Source organism: Jaculus jaculus, chromosome 1, assembly GCF_020740685.1.
Source record: "Jaculus jaculus isolate mJacJac1 chromosome 1, mJacJac1.mat.Y.cur, whole genome shotgun sequence".
Taxonomy (NCBI): Eukaryota; Metazoa; Chordata; class Mammalia; order Rodentia; family Dipodidae; genus Jaculus; species Jaculus jaculus.
The window spans coordinates 164,419,506-164,443,286 of record NC_059102.1 but is presented as its reverse complement, the minus strand read 5'-3'; the positions used below and the strand labels follow the sequence as shown (position 1 = coordinate 164,443,286).

At 50.4% G+C, this 23,781-nt stretch overlaps 2 protein-coding genes across 5 annotated transcripts in view; one reads left to right on the top strand and one right to left on the bottom strand.

Moving 5' to 3' along the window:
* The first annotated feature begins 5,215 nt into the window (after positions 1-5,215).
* Otub1 (OTU deubiquitinase, ubiquitin aldehyde binding 1) lies at positions 5,216-17,147 on the top strand. The gene is made up of 7 exons (XM_004656588.3): positions 5,216-5,352; positions 11,779-11,840; positions 12,071-12,169; positions 15,909-16,027; positions 16,251-16,335; positions 16,448-16,642; positions 16,766-17,147. Exons 1-7 carry the CDS (start codon positions 5,295-5,297, stop codon positions 16,961-16,963), a joined length of 816 nt encoding a protein of 271 aa, XP_004656645.1. The 5' UTR covers positions 5,216-5,294; the 3' UTR covers positions 16,964-17,147.
* The window catches only part of Macrod1 (mono-ADP ribosylhydrolase 1), a 181,800-nt gene continuing 169,559 nt past the window's right edge, over positions 11,541-23,781 (bottom strand). The window contains exons 5-11 of one of the 4 annotated variants that reach the window (XM_045153885.1): positions 19,525-19,683; positions 19,030-19,151; positions 18,897-18,927; positions 18,715-18,788; positions 18,372-18,453; positions 18,015-18,092; positions 11,541-12,373 (exon numbers count right to left, since the gene is read on the bottom strand). In XM_045153885.1, coding sequence (XP_045009820.1) covers positions 18,055-18,092; positions 18,372-18,453; positions 18,715-18,788; positions 18,897-18,927; positions 19,030-19,151; positions 19,525-19,683 — 506 coding nt within the window. In that variant the 3' untranslated portion in view covers positions 11,541-12,373; positions 18,015-18,054. Of the gene's footprint in view, positions 12,374-17,953; positions 18,093-18,258; positions 18,294-18,371; positions 18,454-18,714; positions 18,789-18,896; positions 18,928-19,029; positions 19,152-19,524; positions 19,684-23,781 lie in introns of those variants that run through there. The other 3 variants (XM_045153889.1, XM_045153877.1, XM_045153894.1) reach the window with 3 other exon arrangements.

Sequence of the window (23,781 nt, the reverse complement as noted above, 5' to 3'; positions counted from 1 at the left end):
AGCCAGATGCACAAGGTGGTGCATGCATCTGGAGTTCTTTTGCAGTGGCTAGTTGCCCTGGCACACCTTCTCTCTCTCTCTCTGTCTTTCTCTCAAGTAAATAAATAAATAAATAATATATATTTTTTTATTTTGTTTGTTTGTTTTTTTCTTGGTAGCATTTCACTCTAGCGCAGGCTGGCTTCAATTCACTGTGATCCTTCTCCCTCTGCCTCCCAAATGCTGGGATTAAAGGAGTAAGCCATCACATCTGGCCTAAGTGAAGATTAAAAATAAAAAATAAGCTAGCCTGTGGCAAGGGCTAGGGAGATGACTCAGTGGTTAAAGGCACATGTTGATCAGCATCCAGGGAAAGCTGGACACATAATAGCAATGCCCCAGTGAGATCCCAACATGCATACAACAGTGGGAGGTAGAGCCAGGAGAATGGAAAGCTTGCTGGGCAGGTAGACTGGTGTTCAATTGCAACAGCAAGAGACACTGCAGGCCTTTAGTGCCAGTATTTAGGAAGAGGCTGAGGGTAACAGTGAAATCCAGATCAGCCTACTTATAAAGAAATTGCCCAAAAATAAAAGGGTGGGCGTGGTGGTACATGCCTTTAATCCCAGCACTCAGGAGGCAGAAGTAGGAGGATCACCTTGAGTTTTGAGTTCCAGGTCAGCCTATGTTCTTAGAGTGAGACCCTGCCTTGGGAAGGAAAAAAAACATGAAAGAAGAGCACAGACACCTTCATGTTGTCCTCTGACCTCCACATGTGCACTGTGGCACATGTGTGCCCTTACATGCACATATGTACATATATGTGCACAGACATACAAATGAAAAAAGGCTGTGGCAGGTGTTTATAATGCCAGACACATCTATGGGCGAGAAGAGAAGCGGAGAGAATCCACCAGAAGCTTGGGGGCCAGCCAGCCTGGGGAAAACAAAGGTGGACATGAGACGCTCCTCAGAGGAAACAGAGGCGAGGATTAACCCGGAAGTTGTCCTTGGACCTCATGCATACCGGCACTCGCACTCAGCGTTCACGTACAAGAGAAAACCTGCATAGATGCTGGGGAGAAGGCTCGGTGTTCAATCCCAGGCACCCACATGAAAAGCCAGGCATGGGCTGGAGAGATGGCTTAACAGTTAACACACTTGCCTGCAAAGCCAAAGGACCTGGGGTCTATTCCCCAAGACCTACATAAGCCAGATGCACAAGGTGGCGCATACATCTGGAGTTCATTTGCAGTGGCTGGAAGCCCTGGTGCACCCATTTTCTCAGCCTCTTTCCCTCTCTCAAAAAAATAAATACATTTTTTTAAAAAAGTTGCCAGACATGGTGGTGCATGCCTTTAATCCCAGCACTTGGGAGGCAGAGGTAGGAGGATCACCGTGAGTTTGAGGCCACCCTGAGACTACATAGTGAATTCCAGGTCAGCCTGGGCTAGAGTGAGACCCTACCTTGAAAAAAAAAAAAAAAAAGTCAGGCATGATTGCACACGCTGTGCTGCTGGGGCGCTCTCCCAGTGGTGGATTGGGTGTTCCCTGTCAGTTCCTTGGCTTTCTTGTGGGAAATGTGAAATCCCTAGTAGAAGAAGACTGGAGTTGGGTTGATGGGGGCCACAGTGGCCAAGGTTGAGCTTCTCAGGAGAGGGCTCCAAGGTGCCTGGCTCTGATGGCTCAGGTTGCCTTCTAACCATGGGAGCAGATTACACATTTGTCTCAGACCCACGAGGTTGCCTCCTAGCAAGGATACAGCACCAGAAGAGAGTTGTCTCTGATTTCTGCACTGCTGTTAAGGATTTCATGAGATATCTCCCATTTTCCTGCTCCTGAAACTGAAAGCAGTGGGTGACAGTGACGTCCACCCCTTCCCAGGGGAGCTGCTCCCCACCAAAATTCTACTTTTTTTATTTTTTATTTTTATTTATTTAGTTGAGAGCGGCAGAGAGGGGGGGGGGGACAGTGGGCGTGTTAGGGCTTCCAGCCACTACAAACTAACTCCAGACGCGTGCGCCCCCTTGTGCATCTGGCTAATGTGAGTCCTGGGGAGTTGAGCCTCAAACTGAGGTCCTTAGGCTTCACAGGCAAGTGTCTAACTGCCAAGCCATCTCTCCAGCCCCAAAATTCTACTTTTAGTCACTGTTCAGGTTGGCAGGAAGCCAGTGGCTATAAGACACTGGTCTGAGGGCTGAAGAGATGGCTTAGTGGTTTAAGGCATTTGCCTGCAAGCCTGCAAAGCCAAAGAACTCAGGTTTGATTCCCCAGGCCCCACATTAACCAGATGCACAAGGTGGTGCTTGCATCTGGAATCCGTTTGCAGTGGCTCTAGGCCCTGACATGCCCATTCTCTCTCTCTCAAATAAATAAATATAGAATATTTAAAATGCTGGTATTAAAGGCATACATCATCACCACGCCCAGCATTGTAGTCTTTTTATAAAATTTTAAATATTTGCAAGCAGAGAGAGTGAGTGTGTATGGGTATGCCAGGGCCTCTAGTCACTGCAAACAAATTCCAGCTGCATATGTCTCTTTGTCCACCTGGCACGTCTGGATACTGGGGAATTGAATCCAGGTTGTTAAGCTTTGCAGTCAAGTGCTTTAAACACTGAGCCATCTCTCCAGCTCCATTGTGTAGTCTTGTAGGAGGACTGCTGTAAGTTCAAGGCTACCCTGAGACTACATAGTGAATTCCTGGTCAGCCTGGGCTAGAGTGAGACCCTACCTCAAAAAGAAAACAAAACGACTACACCTGGTATGATGGTGCATGCCTTTAACCCAGCACTCAGGAGGCTGAGGTAAGAGGATTGCTGTGAGCTTGAGGCTACCTTGAGACTACATAGTGAATTCTAGGTCAGCCTGGGCTAGAGTGAGACCCTCCTTCAAACAAAAACAAAAAACAAACAAGAAGACTACAGAATGAAGATATTGTGGCAAGCCAAATAAGATTGCAGCAGCTCTAATCCCTGGAACCTGTCACAGCCAAGGCGATTTTGCAGATGCGATTAAGGCTAAAGGCCTTGAGATGGAGGATTATCCTGGATTATCTGGTGGGCCCAATGTGGTCACCAAGCCTGCCTCAGAAAGGAACCTGCTTTTGCTGGCCTTTATCTTGAAGGAAGCAGGTTATGAGCCAAGGAATACCATGGCTTCCACAAGCTAGGAGGAGCCTTACTTTAGAGCCAGCAGGAGGGGTCTCCATTGCTAGAAGGAACTGGACTTTGCCAGTGGGAAGGAAGGACACGGATTCTTCCTCAAAGCCTCTGGAGAGGGGTGAGGGTTGCTAGCACCTCCTTTTTCTTCCTCTTCTTCGAGGCAGGGTCTCATTCTAGCCAAGGCTGACCTGGAATTCACTATGTAGTCTCAGGGTGGCCTCTAACTCACAGCAATCTTCCTATCTCTGACTCCCCAGTGCTGGGATTAAAGCCGTACACCACCATGCCCAGCTTGTTTAATATTTTGAGGTAGGGTCTCACTCTAGCACAGGCTGACCTGGAATTCACTATGCACTCTTAGGCTGGCCTTGAACTCATGGTGATAATCCTACCTCTGCCTCCCAAGGGCTGAGATTAAAGGCATGTGCCGCCATGTCCGACTTTTTTACTTTTTAAATATTTTATTTATTAGAGAATGGGCATACCAGGAATTTTTTTTTAAAGCCTTGGAGCTGGGACATGCCTTTAGTCCTAGCCCTTGGGAGGCAGAGGTAGGAGGATCATTGTGAGTTTGAGGACAGCCTGGGTTGGAGTAAAATCCAGGCTTTATGTGGGTGGCTGGGGAATTGACCCAAGGCCTACAGGCTTTGCAAAAGCACCTTTAACCACTGAGCCATCTCTGGAGCTCCTCCAGAGGATCTTTATCACCAAAATTACCTATGAATCATCTAGAAAATATGGCAAGGTCATGGGTGCCAAAGATGCTGTTATTTAAGAGTGGTTTTTACAGGGGTGACGGGATATGAGCATAACCTGTTATAATACATATAAAATAAATTTAGAAAAATGAGTGGTTATAGTTCTGAGTTCTGGTTGTTCCCAACTTTTCACTAAGGAGGACCTTCTATAACAGTGGTCCATTAGCACTCAAGGAGACTGGGCCAGATAGTTTTTGAAGGTTTGAGAAAAGATAGGCATGGACTAGTTAGGGCCTAATGAGGTGGAGACAGAGAATGGACACAACAGGGCCTCCAGCCACTACAACTGAACTCCAGGCACTAGCACCACTTTGTGCATCTGGCTTTACGTATTTACTGGGAAACTGAACTTGGGTCATTGGCCTTTGCAGACAAGTGCCTTAACCACTGAACCATCTCTCCAGCTTTTTTTTTTTCCGTGGTAGGGTCTCACTCTGGTCCAGGTTAACCTCGAATTCACTATAAAGTCTCAGGGTGGCCTGAATTCACAGCAAATCCTCCTACCTCTGCCTCCGGAGTGCTGGAATTAAGGGTGTGTGCCACCACGCCCGTTTTTTGAGACAAGGTCTCAAGTAGCTCAGGCTGGCCTTGTACTCTAGCAAAAGGTGACCTTGAACTCCTTTTTGATCCTCCTTTTTTGATTTTTCAAGGTAGGATCTCACTCTAGCCCAGGCTGACCTGGAATTCACTATGTAGTCTCAGGGTGGCCTCGAACTCATAGCGATCCTCCTACCTCAGTCTCTGAAGTGCTGGGACTAAAGGCGTGCGCCACTGCGCCGGACGGAGCTTTCTTAAATCTAGGACAGAGTCCAAAGTTAGGTCTGAGGCTTTGACAACCAAGGGAGATAGAATCCCTGCTGGGAGCAGATGACCAAACCTAGCACAGCACACAGGGTTGGTTCAGTGGTGGCTAATGGCCTCGAGCTGGGGGCTCCGAGGGGCGTCAGGATGTTGGCACCACTTCCTGTCTCGTGGTGCCCCCCCCCCCCCCGCGCTCCGCACCGTAGCTCCGATCGCGAACGATGCGAGCAGGAACCCGCGGCAGGAACGTGGCCTCCGGTGACTTTAACCTTATCTTTCTACTTATCCCAGTAACACCGACAGCGTTTCAAACGCCAGGGAAGAGACAACAGAGCTGGCCCCTGGAGGCTCTTATCGCCCCTGCACCTTTGGGAGAGAGGGAACGTGGAGCCCCGCCTCCGCGCTGGCCGAGACGACCGGCCTCTTCCCAGGGCCCGTGGCTGCCTCTGGAGTCGGTGCCCATCAGGTGACGACCCGCCCGGGATCCTGTTGCTAGGGTCGTTGCGAAGGAGGGGCCACGAGGAGAGCCTCATTTCCGGGAGGAGGCCGACTGATAACCCGGAAGCGATCGGCAGTGCGGCGCTGTTTAAAGATGGCGGCGGAGGAACCTCAGCAGCAGAAGCAGGAGCCGCTGAGCAGCGACTCCGAAGGTACAGACGGAGGGAGGGAGGATGTCCCGCCCAAGCCAGCAGGGCTGAGGCCCGGCCGGTTGTGCCCGCCGAGGTCGCGGAAGTGAGGCCGCCGACGGCCTGGGCCGCACGGTGCGGACGGCCCCTTCCTCCACCTCCGCCGCCTCCCTCTCCTCCCCTCCCCTCCCCCTCACAATGGAAGGAGCCGCGGCCGCGACCCCCGGGCCGGGCGTGGCGGACTAGGCCCGCGGCGGCTCTCGCCCTCGCGCACGCCCGGGGCGGGGCCTGGCCCGCTCCGCCCTCCGCCCGGCACCGCGGCGCTGCACACGGGCTCCCCCGGCCCGCTCCTCTAAGTCAGGCCCAGGCCTCCGAGGCCTACTGCAGGCCTCGGTCGCCAGTTCCCGGAGGGCGTCGGGTGACGACGCCGGGCTGCCGAGCACAAAGGACCCGTCATGTCACGGACGGCCCGGGTGCTTCCCTCTTTCCCGTCCAGCGCTTTCTGTTCGCCTACTGGTATTACACTCGCCGAGGCATTGTTGTCTTGGACTACACAGAAGTCATTAAAAAAAAAAGGGGGGGGGCTGGGGAAATGGCTCAGCAGTTAAGGCGCTTGCCTGCGAAGTCTAAAGGACCCTGGTTCGATTCTCAAGGACCCACGTAAGCCAGATGCACAAGGGGGCACATGTATCGAGTTTGTTTGCAGTGGCTAGAGGCCCTGGCGTGCCCTTTCTCTTTGCCTCTTCCTCCCTCCCTCTCTCTCTCCCTCTCTCTCTCTCTCTGAAATAAATAATTTTTTTTTTTAAAAAAGATTACACCTTCTACATGCCTACCCAGGGCAGAACTTGAACCCTGTAGACTGAGAAGGTCTCTTGGGTAGGAGGGACAGTCCCGGAGGCCCACCCGAGAACCTGGGATAGCCAGATTCCAAAGAAGTGACCTTAAAAAGGTCATTGGTCACACATACACCCCACTGAAACCCCACACTTAAGGAAAAGAGGACTGGGAAACCATGTCACCAAAAGAAACTTCTTCCCCATCACATTTGTAAGCAAGATCCAGCTGTAGAATTCAGGTCTCCTAGATCCTCTCCAAATGGCTACTTAGGGTGGACCTTCTCAATGCCTCTAGAGAGTTCTTAGGACCCACCTGCTGTTATAAGAATCCCAGCATATTTTAATCCTGGCAGCAAGTTGCTGGTATTAGCACCACTTTGCTGATGAGGAAAAGATCTTCAGTGAAATAGAATGAGAGGCATTATGGTGAAGAGCTCAGACTGAAATGGGAGACGTGTAGCTTACTTCATCTCTCTGGATTTGCTTTGGAAAATGGGCATCATTAAGAGTACCCAGGACAGGCATGGTGGTGCACGTCTTAAATTCCAGTACTCTGCAGGCAGAGGTATTTGTATCACTGAGTTTGAGGCCACCCTTAGACTACATAGTGAGTTCCAGGTCAGTCTGGGCTAGAGCAAGAACCTATCTGGAAAAAGCAAAAAGAATACCCGAGACCTCAGAAGGATGAAGGGTGTGTACCCTGGTAAAGTGCAGACTGACAGGACGCTCTGTCTCAGCTGAGGACTTTGCCTCCTTGTCTTGCTGATCCTGAGAGACAGCCAGAGTTGCTAGGGAGTGATGTTAGAAAGCAGGGAAATAGGAGTAAGAATGGAAAGAGTGTGCTTTGGTGTGATCACCTTTTCCCTGTCGTTTTATTTATTTATTTTTATTACTTTCTGGCATTGCTGGGGTAGAAGCCAGGGCCTCACATGCTCTCCCATTGGTGCTCCAGCCCCAGCTTTATTCCTTTTGTCTTTCTCAGACGGGCTCACTATGTAGATCAGCTTAGGTCTAGAACTCACTGTGTAGCTCAGTTGACCTCAAACTTAAAGCAGTCCTCCTGCCTCAGTCTCCCAAGCACTGTGATTGCAGGTGTGTGCCCCTATACCCAGTTACGTGTGCACTGTTCTCCCACTCCTCTCTCTCTCCTCTCCCCCAGGAAAGGTCTCACTTTTAACTCAGGCTGACCTGGAAGTACTCTGTAGGCCCCCGGGCTGGCTTCAAACTCACTGCAATCCTACTTTAGCTTCCCAAGTGACGGTATTAAAGGTGTGTTCCACTATACCAGGCTCCCGAGATTTTGAGACAAGGTCTGGCTATAGTTCCCAAAATAATCTCAAACTCCTGAATGTTGGGACTTACAGGTGTACAACATCACACCTAGTTACTGCTCTCACTTTATTTTCTTATTTTATTTCATTTTATTTACTTTTTTTTATTGACAACTTCTATATTTACAGACAACACACCATGGTATTTCTCTCCCCTCCCGTACATTTTGTTTGTTTGTTTTTGAGGTAGCATGTCACTGTAGTCCAGGCTACCTGAAACTTACTATATAGTCTCAGGGTGGCCTTGAGTTCACAGTGATCTCTGCCTCCCAAGTGCTAGGATGCAACACCCAGCTATTTATTTTTTAAACAATTTTATTTATTTATTTATTTGAGAGAGAGCTATATTGAAATAGGCAGAGAGACAGACAGAGAGAGAAAGAGAATGGGCGTGCCAGGGCCTCTAACCTCTGCAAACGAATTCCAGAGGCATGTGCCACCTTGTGCATCTGGCTTTCGTGGGTCCTGGGGAATTGAACCTGGGTCCTTTGGCTTTGCAGGCAAGCACTTTAAACTTTTACCGCTAGCCATCTCTAGCCCATGCCCAGCTTTTTTTTTTTTTTTTTTTTTTTTTTTTTTTTTTTTGAGGTAGAGTTGACCTGGAATTCACTATGTAGTCTCAGGGTAGCCTGGAACTCATGGTGATCTTCCTACATCTGCCTCCCAAATGCTGGGATTTTAAAGGCTTGCTCCACTATACCCAGCTATTTTTATCTACTTTTAAAAATATTTAATTATTTGAAGTGGAGAGAGGATGGGCATGGCAGGCTCTCCTAACCACTGCAAATGAACTCCACGTGCATATGCCACTTTGCATCTGGCTTTACATGGGTACTGGGAACTTGAACCCCAATCCATAGGCTATGCAGGTAAGTGCCTTAACTGCTAAGCCATCTCTCCAGCCTTTTCTCTATTATTATTATTATTATTATTTTTTTTTTTTTGAGGTAGGGTCTCACTCTGGCCCAGGTTGACCTGGAATTCAGTATGTAATCTCAGGGTGGCCTTGAACTCACAGCAGTCCTCCCACCTCTTAAGTGCTGGGACTAAAGGCATGCAGCACCACACCCTTCTCCTTTATCTTTACTTTTTAAATATATTTTATTTATTTATTTGAGAGAGAGAAAGAGGAAGAGAGAATAGTGCGTCAGGGTCTCCAGCCATTTCAGATTGCAGAGAACTCCACATGCATGTGTCTCCTTGTACATCTGGCTTATGTGGGTCCTGGAGAGTCTAACCGGGATCCTTTGGTTTTGTAGGCAAGTGCCTTAACGACTAAGCCATCTCTCCAGCCCTTGTTTTTGTTTTTTTGAGGTAGGGTCTTGCTCTGACCCAAACTGATCTGAAATTCACCATAAGATGTCAGGGTGGCCTCCATCTCACAGTGATCCTCCTACCTCTGCCTGGTGATTGCTGGTATTAAAGGGGTGCACCACCACAACAGGGGTCCCCCCTTCCCTGAGGTAGAGTCCCAATCTAGCCCTGGCTGACCTGAAATTCACTGAGTAGTCTCAGGGTGGCTTTGAACTCATGCCAGTCTTCTTACTTCTGCCTCCCAAATACTGGGAATAAAGGCAAAGATGTGTGCCACCCCTGCTGGCTTTTTTAAAAAAAAAAAATTTATTTTTAAAATATTTATTTATTTGCAAGCAGAGAGATAGAAGGGAGACAGAGAGAATAGGCATGGTAGGGCCTTTAGGCGCTGCAAATGGACTTCTGATGAGTATGTCACTTTGTGTATCTGGCTTTATGTGGGTACTGGGGAATTAACCTAGGTCCTATGATTTTGCTGGCAAGCACCTTAACCACTAAGTCATCTCTCCAGCCCTAAACTGTTTTTTTGTTTTGTTTTGTTTTGTTTTAAGGTAGGGTCTTACTCTAGCCCAGGCCGGCCTGGAATTCACTGTATAGTTTCAGGGTGGCCTCAAACTCATGGTGATCTCATGATCTTCCTACCTTAACCTCCCAAGTGCTGGCATTAAAGGCATGCCCCCCCCCCATGCCCAGCCTAAAGTTTTGTTTTAATTTATTTATTTATTTTAGGGAGAGGCAGAGAGAGAGAAGGAGAGACATGCCAGGGCCTCTAGCCACTGCAAAGGAACTCCAGGTGAATGTGCTGCCTTGAGCATCTGGTTTACATAGGTACTGGGGAATCAAACCTTTGTAGACAAGCTCCTTAACCACTAAGCCTTCTCTCCAGCCCTTTTTAAAAATTAATTATTTAGTTTAGTTTTAATTTTTGAGGTAGGGTCTCACTCTAGCTCATGCTAACTTAGAATTCACTATGTAGTCTCAGGGTGGCCTCAAACTCACCTCAATCCTCTTACCTCTGCCTCCCCAGTGCTGGGATTAAAGACGTACACCACTGTGCCTGGCCCTTTTTTAAATTGTTTTGTTTTGTTTGTTTTTTTGAGGTAGTGTCTTACTCTAGCCCTGGCTAACCTGGAACTCACTATGTTATCTCAGGCTGGCCTTGAATTCACAGAGATCCTCCTACCTCTCAAGTGCTGGGATTAAAGGTGTGCGCCACCATGCCTGGTTCTTTTAAAAATATATATTCATATATATGTTTTGTTTTGTTTTTCAAGGTAGGGTTTCACTCTAGTCCAGGCTGACCTGGAAGTCACTGTGGAGTCTCAAGCTGGCCTCAAACTCAAGGCAATCCCCCTACCTCTGCCTCCCTAGTGCTGGGATAGAAGGTGTGCGCCACCATGCCCCGCTTAAATATATATTTTTTAAAGATTTATTTGAGACAGAGAGAGAAGGAGAGAGACAGAGACACAGAGAGAGAATGGATATGCCAGGGTCTCAGGCCACTGCAAATAGACTCCAGACACGTTCATCACCTTGTGCATCTGGTTTTTGTGGGACCTGGAGAATCAAACCTGGGTCCTTTGGCTTTGCAGGCATGCACCTTAACCGCCAAGCCATCTTTCCAGCCCTTTAAAAAATACTTTTATTTTTTTGGGCTGGAGAGATGGCTTAGTGGTTAAGCGCTTGCCTGTGAAGCCTAAGGACCCCGGTTCGAGGCTCGGTTCCTCAGGTCCCACGCTAGCCAGATGCACAAGGGGGCGCACGCGTCTGGAGTTCGTTTGCAGAGGCTGGAAGCCCTGGCGCCTCCATTCTCTCTCTCTCCCTCTCTCTGTCTTTCTCTCTGTGTCTGTCGCTCTCAAATAAATAAATAAATAAATAAATAAATAAATAAATAAATAAATTAAATTTAAAAAATATTTTTATTTATTTGAGATGAGAGAGAGAATGGGCATGTTAGGACCTCTAGCTACTGCAGATGAACTCCAGACACGTGTCACCATGTGCATTATGTGGGTTCTGGGAATCGAACCTCTGTCCTTAGTCTTCACAGGCAAGCACCTATACCACTAAGTATTCTCTCCAGCCCTTATTTATATTTATGTATTTATTTGTTTATATATTTTTTGAGATAGGGTCTTGTTCTAGCCCAGGCTGACTGGAATTTAATTTGTAGTCTCAGGGTGGTCTCAGACTTACAGTGATCCCCCTACCTCTGCCTCCTCAGAGCTGAAATTAAAGGTGTGTGCAACCACACCTGGCCTTTATTTGTAAATATTATATTTATTCAGAGAGAAAGAAGCAGACAGAGCAAAAGAAAGTGAGCAAGAATGGGAGTGCCAGTTCCACTAGCCACTGCAAATGAACTCTAGAGGCATGTGTCACTTTGTGCATCTGGCTTTATGTGGGTACTGGGGAACTGAACTTAGGCTGTCAGGCCTTACAAGCAGGTGCCTTTAACTTTTGAACCATCCCTCATTTTCTTTCTCCCTCTCCCCTCTTTTCTTTCTTATCTATGTATCTATTTAGTTATTTTGCTTTTTCAAGGTAGGGTCTCACTCTAGCTAAGGCTGACCTGGAATTCACTATGCAGTCTCAGGATGGCCTCGAACCCACGGTGATCCTCCTACCTCTGCCTCCCGAATGCTGGAATTAAAGGTGTGTGCCACCACGCCGGGCTCTTTATTTTATTTTTTAAGGTTTATTTATTTGAGAGAGTTAGAGAGAGAGGGAATGGGTGCACCAGGGCCTCCAGCCAGTGCAAATGAACTACAGATGCATGCGTCACCTTGTGCCTCAATCTCTCATTTTAAAGATGAAATGTAAACCCAAATGAGAAATGCTGCCAAGATTACATAGTGGGGTGGAGCAGGGTGTAAGAGACAAACTTCTAGATTCCCAGCCTGCTCTCCTGCCTCAGCTATCTGCAGTAGGTCTCACAGTAACTCTTGGCACTTTTTTCCTTTTTATAGGTGTTAACTGTCTGGCCTATGATGAAGCCATTATGGCTCAGCAGGACCGAATTCAGCAAGAGGTAAGGAAGGGGCTGAAGAAAGTATAGTGGGATACATAGCTAGGGCTTAAGGCCTTTTGTTTCTACTTTGAAAGTCATTTTCTCCCCAGTTTGTACTAGTACCCAAAGCCTTTATGGGAGGAGGGGGTTAGTATGCCACTGGCTGACTAGCTTAGCACCCCTTTTGTAGGTGTTAGACATGAGTTACTCCATCTCCCTGCCTGAGCACAATGGATTCCTGCCTCTTGCAGATTGCTGTGCAGAACCCGCTGGTGTCAGAGAGGCTGGAGCTCTCAGTCCTATACAAAGAGTATGCTGAGGATGACAACATCTACCAACAGAAAATCAAGGTGGGCGTCTGGCCAGAGGGCCAGGAGGTTGCCTGCTTCAGACTGCTTCTTGCTAGTCTAGTCTCTGAGATGGTGTAGGGTGTTGGGGGAACACCTCATTGTTAGTTCTTGAGGTGTTCAGGCTCTGGACTGAGACCAGATTGCCACTCAGCAGCTGTCTTCTTGGCAGGTCCTTCAGTGTCTCTGAGCCATGAGTGTCCTCATCTGTAAAATAGGGACAATGAAAACATCTACCTGTAGGGTGGCTATGAGGTTGAGGTAGGTGATGGTCAGTTGGGGTCATGTGCAGGCTGGGTGGAAGCTGAAATCTCAGTGCCTATGGGCTAGGGGCTGATGTGGCTGCTGTTGGGTTGAGCAGAAGGATTGCCCAGGAACCTGTCCACAGCCTCTGCGTGGGGCCCTGCTGCGTCATTCATAATGAGGCAAGCTCCTTCACTACCTACTTCTAAGGCTGGGAGCAGGGGCAATTGAGTACACATGGGTGTATAAACAGTATCCAGTAGATTCAGCCTGGGGAGTTAAGAAACGGTATTCTTTCTATCCTCCCCCATAGATGGAGAAGCTAGGGAGATGGCTCAGCAGTTCAAGGCACTTGCTTATAAAGCCTGCTAGACCAGATTCACTTGCACTGGCAAAAGACTCGGGTGTGTGTCCACATATACATGCAGATAAAAAAAAAAGGGGGCTGGAGAGATGGCTTAGTAGTTAAAGCATTTGTCCACAAAGCCAAAGGATCTCACTTCAACTCTCCAGGACCCATGTAAGCCAGATGCACAAGAGGGTGCATGCTTCTGGAGCTCGTTTGCAGTGGCTGGAGGCGCTGGCAAACCCATTCTCTCTCTCAAATAAAAAATATAAAAAAAAAAGAAAAAGAAAAAAACAGAGATGTTGGGGCTTCAGAGATGGCTTAGTGGTGTAGGCACTTTCCTGTAAAACCTAAGAACCCAGGTTTGATTCTCCAGAACCCACATAAGCCAAATGCATATGGTGGTGCATACGGCTAGAATTCATTTGCAGTGGCTAGAGGCAATGGCACGTTCATATTCTCTCTCACTAATAAATAAGTATTTTTTAAAAATACAGATGCTTACATTGTCCATCTGAAGAGACTTGGGTGGCTAGGCAGGTAACTTAGTGAGTGAAGCTGGCTGAGAGGTTATCAAGGAGAGGGGGCACTACAGCTCAGAAGCAGCTAAGTAAGGAGCATCCATATTCTCCTTCATTGCCAGAAAGGCCAGAACTCTTAGATCTCCTGACTTCTCATAGTCATCAGCTAACTCACAGTTTAAAGGGTTGTGTAGGGCTTGGGTGTAGCTAGCTCAGTGGTAGTTTGTGCCTAGCATTCTTTAGTTCTGTCCTTAGCACCCAAAAATGAAAATTATATGTGTGCCAAACAACCTACCCGCAGGCCAGATCCAACTGCATGTGGTCTGTGAGCTGCTCACACCTACTGCTCAAGGCATTTGGACTTTCTCCAAGATCCAGGCAAGACTGCATTCCAGCTATGTGACCTTGGCCAATATGCTGAACTTGGAACCCTCAGTTATTAGCTTATTGCTAGTTGGAATTGTTTCCTGTCTCATGGGGCAAGTGGAGGAACTCAGCATTGCCTCTGCTGCATGAGAACTTGGGTGCCAAACTCAGTACTACTGCTGCCCAGAGGAGCTTAGGAAGCAGTAGGCTCCTCTCCACGTGGCCAGTTAGGACAGTTGTGCTCCCATTTCCAGTCATACTAGCCCAATGTATAAAACCAACATGATGGTCCTCAGGGTCTTCAATTCAAATGTTTGAATGTCTAGAGGGTGTCTTTAGGAATGTGCCTCAGCACCTCTGACAGGCTCCCCTTCCTCTCCCCCAGCCTGTGTGCTGTGCTTGAGCCTACTTGTTCTCCCTGGGAAGAGACCAGTGATAACAGCAGAGCCCAAGGGTATGTCTTGACCCCTGTGCAGTGTGGGCTTGTGTGAGAAATTGTAGGAAGCAAGCAAGCAAGCATGATCACTCAGCAGTGAGCCTGACAGAAAGTGCCCCTTGTGATTATAGCAGCAAAGCCACCACTGCGTGCTGGTCATGTAATTGTAGACTGGGCACATGCTGCTCAAGGTGGTGGTGTAGGGATTGGAGGTAAAGAGTAACGACTGAAGAACTAGCACATCCCTGTTCTTGTGAAGCTTACAGGGAAGGGTGCAAGGTAGATGTAAGTGAAAAAGGTTTCTTTCTGTGGTGGCACACACATGTAATCTCAGCACCTGGGAGGCAGAGGCAGGAGGATCAAGGCCAGCCTGTGGTGGTACATAGCGAAACCTAGTTCCCTCCCCCCAACAAAAGTTGGGTTGTCAGAAGTGGAAAGTAGGGCTGTAGAGATGTCTTAGTGGTTAAGGTGCTTGCCTGCAAAGCCAAAGGACCTCAGTTCAATTCCCCAGGACCCACATAAGCTAGATAAACAAGGTGGTGCATGCATCTGGAGTTCATTTGCAGTGGCTGGAAGCCCTGGTGTGCCCATTCTCTCTCTCACTCTGTCTCTTTCCTGCTCTCAAATAAGTAAATAAAATAAAATATTTTAAATAAAAAAAGAATTGGGAAGTGGTGTGGAAAGAAATAAAGGAGATTGGGAGTGGGGCAGTTTGCAATTGTAAGTAGGGTGGTGAGTGAAGGCCTTTCTGAGAAGGTGGTATGTAATGAACAGAAAGTGCAAGTAACCGGCTGTGGTGGAAGCAGATGGGTGTCTAGGTAGGTGAAGCCACTGTGGAGGCAGTTGTGGCCAGAACAGGGTGGGGGAAAGAGGTTTGGATTGGGAGTTTGTGCAAATATGCAGGGAAAGGGCTTTGAGGGAGACAGGGTGTGCTTGAAAGGTCACTGTGGCTCCAGGCTTTGGCAATAAAACACAGGAAATCTGGGTGTGGTGGTGCATACCTTTAATCCCAGCAGGCAGGCAGAGGTAGGAGGATCGAGTTCAAGGCCACCCTGAGAATACAGAGTGAATTCCAGGTCAGCCTGGGATAGACCTTGAAAAATGAAACAAAAACAACAACAAAAAACAACAGGAGGTTGACCTACTTGAAACCAGGTGCTGAGATTGGGTACTAAGTATTGAAGAGAGAACCTCAGCTGTCTGTTGTTGGGTGATATGGTTGGGGAGAAGTGAGCCAAACATGAAATTGGGGTGACAGGTCCTGAAGCCTGCATGAAGAACAGGTTAGTCCAAAGGTGAAAACCCAGGTGTGGGCTGCTGAGGTGCCTGTGGCGGGCAATGGGGAAGAAGGGGGTAAGGAAAGGAGAGAACACCAAGTGAGCTATGGAGCTAAGGGGTAAAGGGTAAGCTCTGAGCTGCGTGCGTCCTTGTCACTGCTGCCTGAGCCTGAGCTATCTTGAGGTGCTCCACATACAATCTGGAGCCTGTTTTCTTGGTTTTTTCTTTCTTTCAAGGTAGGGTCTTGCTCCAGGCTGACCTGGAATTCACTATGTAGTCTCAGGGTGGCCTTGAGCCCATGGCAATCTTTCTACCTCTGCCTCCTGAGTGCTGGGATTAAAGGTGTGTGCCACCATGCTTGGTCCATGCAACCTGTTTATACATAAGTGCACAGCTTTTGGGGGGACTTTTCAGTGGGTGTCATCCACTCCATTCAGCAGTCTGGAAGTGGAAACCTGGAGCTTGGTTGCCAGCTGTTGTTGGGGGCGGTTCCTGAACTGGCCCTGGCCTGCTGTAATGTTGAGGGCTTGGGTGGGGGCTGCTTCTCTGTAGGACCTCCATAAAAAGTACTCATACATCCGGAAGACCAGGCCCGATGGCAACTGCTTCTATCGAGCATTCGGCTTCTCCCACTTGGAGGCTCTGCTGGATGATAGCAAGGAACTGCAGAGGTGAGGAGGATGGGCACTTGGGCAGTGAAGGAGTGACAGTGGTCTCCTGGCCCCTCTGATGAGTAGGTGGGCCAGTCCTGGCCTTAAGCCAGCAATTGGTGGTTCTGCTTGGGGCATCCCTCTGAGCTGGGCAAGTGGTCTTGTCCGAGGTGGGATAGGGCTGGCTGGGTATCTGCTCTGCTGATTGAGGAGCTTATGTTAACCTCCCTTCATCTATCTGTAGGTTCAAGGCTGTATCTGCCAAGAGCAAAGAGGATCTGGTGTCCCAGGGCTTCACTGAGTTTACAATTGAGGACTTCCACAATACGGTGAGCCTCTACCTGCCTCAGGCTGGACCAGTGGGGAGGGTGGTTCACCTGGCTATGGCTGGGTTTGGCCCCTCTGCTCCTTCATCTTGCTTTTTGTCCCTTGGTGGGGCAGTTCATGGACCTGATCGAGCAGGTGGAGAAGCAGACATCAGTAGCCGACCTGCTGGCCTCCTTCAATGACCAGAGTACCTCGGACTATCTTGTGGTCTACCTGCGGCTGCTCACCTCAGGCTACCTGCAGCGGGAGAGCAAGTTCTTCGAGCACTTCATTGAGGGCGGCCGGACTGTCAAGGAGTTCTGCCAACAGGTGCTGCCCCTCCCCACCTCTGCCCTGGAGCCCTCCTTTCTTTCATGTCTCAAGTTGGGGGGCACTGGGTGTGGGGCTTGGGGAGATGTGCCAGGACAGGCCTGACCTGATCCTGTGCCATAGGAGGTGGAACCCATGTGCAAGGAGAGTGACCACATCCACATCATCGCGCTGGCCCAGGCCCTCAACGTGTCCATTCAGGTGGAGTACATGGACCGCGGCGAGGGCGGCACCACCAACCCGCATGTCTTCCCTGAAGGCTCTGAGCCCAAGGTTTACCTTCTCTACAGGCCTGGACACTACGACATCCTCTACAAATAGGGCCGGCTGGCCTGCTGAGCCCTGCCTGCTCCCCCTCCCCTGCCAGGCGCTAGACATGTACAGAATGGTTTTTGTTTTTTGTTTTTTGTTTTTTTTGTGTGTGGTTGTAAATGGTCATTTGTCACTCCCCCCCTTTCCTGTCACACAACCTTCCATGTTTTATTAAAGGGGATGCTGGTGGTGAGCCGCGTGTGTGCGTGTCCCTGCTCTGCTGCTCCTGCCTACCTTACCCACTGGCTGCTGTGTTTTGCTGTCCCTTTCCTTCAGATGTGTCCCCAGCTTTCCACCTGGAGCAGGTTGAGGGATTTGTTCTCTGGGGTTCCTCCTGGTTACTTGGAATTCTGCTTTCTTTTTTTAAGGCTTGCCCCCTTCCCTCCTCCTCTCTCAGGGGCTTCCATGGGACCCTAGGCTCTCCATACTCAAGGTGCCCCTCACAGGCTTGCCTTGCTGTCCTGGCTAAGGCTGCAGGCCCCAGCTTCCTGTTTCCCAGCGGGGTCTGCATGCTTGAGAAGTTCTGAAAAAAGAGGCCTAGAGGAGGGGGCTAGCTCAGGGCAGATGGAGGAGCTGGGCACCTTCAGTGGTCCCTGGGAAGGACCAACCTGGTGCAAGAAGGAGGCCTTCAATCCTTATTAGGCAGGGTTTGCCAGTTCCCTGTTCTCCCTTTCCTAAGCCCCCTGCCTGTGCCTGCTGTACACCCCCTTTGCTTAGGCTATGTCTGCATTGCCTGCCTTTCTGCCTTCCTCTCTCCTCCCCATTCCACCCCAGCACATACGGGGTCTCAGCCCCAGGCTGTGAGCTCCTTGGGGGCAGGCCCTCAATAAATGTGAAGTGCTGCTGCCGCCTCTGCAGTCTGGCCCATGCCTCTACCCGCCTGGCTCATCTAGGGCTCTCTTTAAGCTAAAGCGCTGCCCAAGGTCTTACCCCCACGGGGCTACCTCCATCAGAGCCAGCTGGGCCCAGCTGCCGTCGCCAGCACTCAAACATTGGGAGTGGGAGTGCCATCAGGCCACCTTTATTTGGAGGCCCTTTAGGGGCGGGGTTAGGGACGAACCCAGTGGTCAGGCTGAGAAAAGCTGCAGGCCTCGGAGACATCAGAGCTGGGAGCGAGGTCCCTCAGGCTCAGGCTGGTCTGAGGACAGAGAGGTCAAAATGAGCTGAGGATTTCTGACACCTCCCAGTCTCCCACCCTGGCTTCCCCACCCCCTGCGTGGAGGTGAGCAAAGGGAGGGCCAGCGAGTGTTACAGGGCCAGGTTAGTGGAGGGCAGCCACACCGCACCGGCCAGGCTCTGCTTACCAGTCCCGGTCAGGGTAGGCTGCGGGAGCCTCAGGCTGGAAGGCAGAGTTCAGTGAGAGCTGCCCTAAGGCCATGGGGGAGGAAGGGGCGTGGCGGGGGTGACTGGTACATACCCACTGGGAAGTAATAGGGCAGCCGTTGCTGGTAGATGTTCTCATCTTTCTCAAGGAACACACAGATGATGAGCCGATCAACCTGCGCCAGGGCCTGCTCAGTCTGGGCCGTGCCTCCCGTCACCCTCACCCCGCCCCCCCGTTTTAGGACCTGGCAGGTTCTTTCATGCCTTGCCCTGGGGGCACACCCCGCCGGAAGTTGAGAGTTTACAACTAACCCCAAGGAGGGACCTGCCCCTTCCGCCCCGCACTCCGCGCTTTTGTTCTCACGGCCGTGACCTAAATAGCTGGTTAGCTAGGCCAGGATAAGACTCATCCCACCTTTGGCGGACCCAGGCCCCACCTTGTCCTTGTGCTGCTCCAGCCACTCCCGCAGCGCGGCCAGCACTACTTCCGCCGCCGCCTCACTGGGGTAGCCTGGTGGAGTAAGCTGGTTAGTGTGACGACTCCTGAGCGTGCCCCGACCACCCCGTGGGTGGGGCCCCAACCGCCCATTCTGGGCACTCCTTTCCAGACCCCACTCACCAAACACACCGGTGGAGATGCAAGGGAACGCCTGGGGCAGGGGCGGAGGGGAAGGAGATTTGGTCACTGCTTCTGCGTCCCGCCCGCTGCCACCCACGAGGCCGCCCCGGACCGGTGGGCTGGCCGTGCTCACCACGGAGCGGAGCCGGTGCTCCAGCAGCAGGTCGAGGCTGCTCAGGTAGCAGCTGCGCAGCTCAGCTTCCTGGCTGGCACTGGGCTTCCCGACAGCGATGGGCCCCACCGTGTGGATGACGTCTGCGGAGGCGGCGGGCTCTTTAAACTCGCCCTCTCACTGCCCCGCCGGCCCGGGCTGGAGGGGGCCCGGTAACAGCTTCCTTCCCCAAGTTTTGAGACTCCCTTAGGGAAGGTCCCCACCCTTGCGGCAAGCACGGGCCCTGGAGCGTGAACCCATGCGTGTATGTCAACTCGCAAGCCTCTGCCAGGGTGGATGCAAACAAGCCAGCGCTCACTGAGACCTGGGGCGCGGTGGGTGTCTCCTAAGCTCTCCCCGCCATTCTGGTCCCTGCGGCTCCCTAGGCCCATTCCATCTTCCTGCGGGGCCGCTGCCCTACTGCCCGGGCTGGGCAGCTCATCAGCGTCCCTAGGCCGTGGGATGTGGGGGACTCACACTTGGCTGGCAGCCGATAGCCGCAGGTGATCTTGGCTTTGCCGGTCTCACAGTTCTGCAGAGTCCGACACTCGTCAGTTAGCAGGGGTCCAGCAGCACGATGGATGCAGCCGTCCACTGCGGGAGAGGGGAGAGTGAACCGTGGGGCTCCTTGCGTCCCTGAGGGGTTCAGATGTGACTGACTGTTAGATTGAGAAAGCTGGACACTCCAACCCCAAGAAGCCCTTCGACCGTGCTGCAATCCACCGGCCTTCGTGGCGTTCTCTCTGGCATCCAGCCGCTCCTATCATCCCTTCCAGGATTTGCCCCACATCTGGGAAATCTAAGGCGCAAATGGGCTGCCATGGGCCCGGCCCTGGTGGCAAGCGACGCGGGGCGACCGGCAGGGGGCGCGCTCGGCCACCCTGTAGGTTCAGGGCGGCGCTGCAGGTCCCAGGTTGGAGCAGCTGGGGAAGTTCACCCTGACTCTGTCCAGAATGCGCTGCGCCTGTCACCAACTGTCGCTCCCACACAGGCCTGAATGGCGGGTGGGATCTCATAGCTGTGTCAAGCTCCAAGGCCTATTTCCCAGTTCAGGAAACCGAGGACACCAAGTTGCAAATGGTAGATCCAGTCCAGGTCCTGAGTCTGGCTGGGTCTTCCAGCTCTTACCTGTGCCATGCGGGGGAGGGGAGTGGGCCAGGCCCTGAGGTGTCTCTTGGTGCGCAAACCCTGGCGGGTTAACGAGCCGCCTCTTTAGCTCATCCGGTTTAATTGATGTCAAGTCTGGGCTTGTTTATCCAAGGATGGCTCCAGGGCCTTGAAAGTGACCCTGGGGAGCCAGGCCCAGATAAACAGCTGGCATGCTGCAAGAGGCGCACCAGAGCTTCTGCTGCCTCTGACCTAACTCAGGCAGTCCTGGAAGCAGGTCTTGGTTCAGACTTTCCTCTACCCAGCCACTGTGTCATCCGCAAAATGGAGATAGTGGTCTCTGGGTGTGATTGCTCGCTCATCGCACTCAGACCTGTGCCAGAAGCTCTGCTGTGTGATGCCACTGCTACGGGCATTAGGGAAGGTCCATCCTTGCTCCATTGTCATAGATAAGCAAACCGAAGCCCTTTCTCCTCCAGGTCCCTTCAACATCTTGGCACAGGTCCAGGGACACTACATGGACCACCCATCTACCTATCTCCTTCCTTCCTTCCTTCCTTCCTTCCTTCCTTCCTTCCTTCCTTCCTTCCTTCCTTCATTTCTGTCTTTCTTTTTCTTTCTTTTAAAAGACAGAAGGAGGCAGAGAGTGGGAGAATATGGGTGCACCAGGGCCTCTAGCCACTGCAATTGAACCCCAGACGCATGTGCCACATAGTGCATGTGGTGTTATGTGGGTCCTGGGGAATGAAACCTGGGTCCTTTGGCTTTGCAGGCAAGCGCCTTAACCACTAAGCCATCTCTCCTGCCCTGCATTTATTTATTTATTTATTTATTTATTGAGCAAGGCAGAGAGAGAATGGGTGTGCCAAGGCCTTTAGTCATTGCAAACAAACTTCAGATGCATGTGTCACCTTGTGCATCTGGCTTATCCATCAAGTCCTCAGCTTGGCCAGCCTCCGCTGTGTGATCTAGGGCTCATCACTCAACGCCTCTCTGCCTAGCAGCAATATCCACTTCATGAGGTGTTGGGAAAAAAAACCTCAAAAAAAGAAAAAAATTATCGGGCTAGAGAGATGGCTTAGCAGTTAAGGCACTTGTCTGCAAAGCCTAAGGACCCAGGTTCAATTCCCCAGTGCCCTTGTAAGCCAGATGCACAAGGTGGCAAATGCACATGGAGTTTGCAGCAGTGGCTAGAGATGCTGGCACACACATTCTCTAGCTCTCTATTTGCTTCTTTCTCTCAAATAATTTTATTTTATTTTTATTTATTTATTTATTTTTTGGTTATTCAAGGTAGGGTCTCATTCTAGCCCAGGTTGACCTGAAATTCACTACGTAGTCTCAGGGTGGCCTCCAACTCATGGTGATCCTCCTACCTCTGTCTCCCAAGTGCTGGGATTAAAGGCGTGTGCCACCACGCCCCGCTTTCTCTTTTGCTTTTTAGATTTTTTTTTCCTTGAGTAAAGTCTCATGTAGCCTAGGTTAGATTCAAGTTCACTATGTAGTTGAGGATGATCTTAACTACTGATCTTCCTGTTTCTACCTCCCAAGTGATAGGATTATAATATGCACCACCATGCCAGGCTGTAATTCTTGTAGTTTACATGGAGCTTGCCATGCTCAGAGGCAAAGTGAGTCATGACAATGTGGCAGTGTGGCAGGTCCACAGTGTTTACAGGGCTCTGCAGAATGTGGGGTGGGCATGGGGATTTGGAGAACCTGTACTCCCAGGAACCTCCAGGCCATGCCCAGTGGTCTCAGCCTCCTGGCACCAAGCTGCCTGATACTCCAGCACTAAGTGCTCTGCAGGCAACCATGGCTGGCTGTGAGGTCATGCGGAAGTGCATCCTGGGGAGAACCTATTTCAGAGATTTAATGTTTCCTGCCAAAGTGGAGAGGCTTGAAGCCAGGCCTTTGGGACTGACCTGGGGGCATGAGGGAGTGGAGGTTGGCATTGTGTTGGCAGAGTCCCCTAACAGCTTCCAGAACAGGGCTATGGCTAGGTGAGTGTTGTGCAAGCAACTAGGGGAGGGCGTCCCTGAAAGCAGAGACATGGAACAGACTCTGGTTTACACACTCTGCCCCACCCCTCCCAGACAACCTGGCCTTGGCACCCAAGTTTCTACAGGGTGATTCCCCTGCCCAACTGGCCCTCCTACCCAAACATCAGCCTTCATGCTGTCCTACCTGCTGTCCTTGTCCCCTGCACAATGCCCATAGCCCCTGGCTGTGACCTTGGCCTAGGCTGACAATGGCACCCAGTTGGCTTCTTATGGTCCCATTTAAGGTAGAGTTCTCTTTCCCACCTGCTCTGGGCAACTGCAACAAAAGACTTGACTCTGAGGCTACCCATGGCTTACTTATACCAGTCACCCACCCTCCATCTACTGACTGTGATCATCACTGCTATTTTTTTCTTCTTTCTTCTCCTTTTTTCTTTTCTTTATTAATTTTGGCTTTTCGAGGTAGGGTCTGACTGTAGCCCAGACAGACCTGGAGTTCACTGTGTAGTCTCAGGTGGCCTTGAACTCAGTGATCCTCCTACCTCTGCCTCCTGAGTGTGCCACCATGCCTGGAAGCCCCAGGGTTTTTTTTTTGTGTTTTTTTTTTTTTTTTTTTATTAGAGCTGGGCATGGTGACACACGCCTTTAATCCCAGCACTCAGGAGGCAAGAGGTAGGAGGATCACTGAGTTCAAGGCCACCTGAGACTACACAGTGAACTCCAGGTCTGTCTGGGCTATAGTCAGACCCTACCTTGGAAAACAAAACAAACAAACGAATAAAAGGTAAATGACTGAGGAACTGTCTGCAAAGCTTTAAAACTGGTCTGTCACATATATGACACACAGATGACTCATGGGCACAGGAGACTTAGTCTTACATATTGTACTTTGTATGTGATGCTACCAGAAATGTGTTATGGGTTCTGTATTTCACACATTTCCATTGGTATGAGCTCTCAGGACCATACCACAGTAAACACAGCCTTTAGACAGTGTTATCGTGTTTGATTTGTGGTTGGGGACAAAGTTGGATGTTTTTGTTTAAATAGTCAAGATTCACCTTATGATTGGATATGTAATCACTTGCTATATATTGTGACCTGTGCAATAAAACAGAATTGTACAAAAACAAACAAACAAACAAAAACCCGGGGCTGGAGAGATGGCTTAACAGTTAACGCGCTTGTCTGCAAAGCCTAAGGACCCAGGTTTGACTCCCCAGAACCCATGCAAGCCAGATGCACAAGGTGACCATGCGCACAAGGTGGTGCATGTGCACAAGGTGGCGCATACATCTGGAGTTTGTTTGCAGTGGCTAAGGCTCTGGCAAAACACCAACTCTCTCTCTTCGCTCTCTTTCTCTCATAAATTAAAACAAAACAAAACATTTTTTTAAACCCTGGACTGGGTATGGTGGCGTACATCTTTAATCCCAGCCCCTAAGGAGCTAGCGGTAGGACGATCACTGGGAGTAGGAGGCCAGCCTGGGGCTGCAGAGTGAGGTCCAGGTCAGCCTAGGCTATGCAGCCAGCCTGGACTCCTTGAGACTTTTAAAAATAATAAATAGCTGGATGTGGTGACACCTTTAATCCCAGCACTCAGGAGGCACAGGCAGAAGGATTG

Coding starts and splice junctions, on each gene's coding strand:
- Otub1 (XM_004656588.3), top strand. CDS start 5,295: ATGGCGGCGGAGGAACCTCAGCAGCAGAAGCAGGAGCCGCTGAGCAGC. Junction 16,336..16,447: donor TTGAGGACTTCCACAATACG/GTGAGCCTCTAC, acceptor TTGGTGGGGCAG/TTCATGGACCTGATCGAGCA. Junction 16,643..16,765: donor TCAAGGAGTTCTGCCAACAG/GTGCTGCCCCTC, acceptor CCTGTGCCATAG/GAGGTGGAACCCATGTGCAA.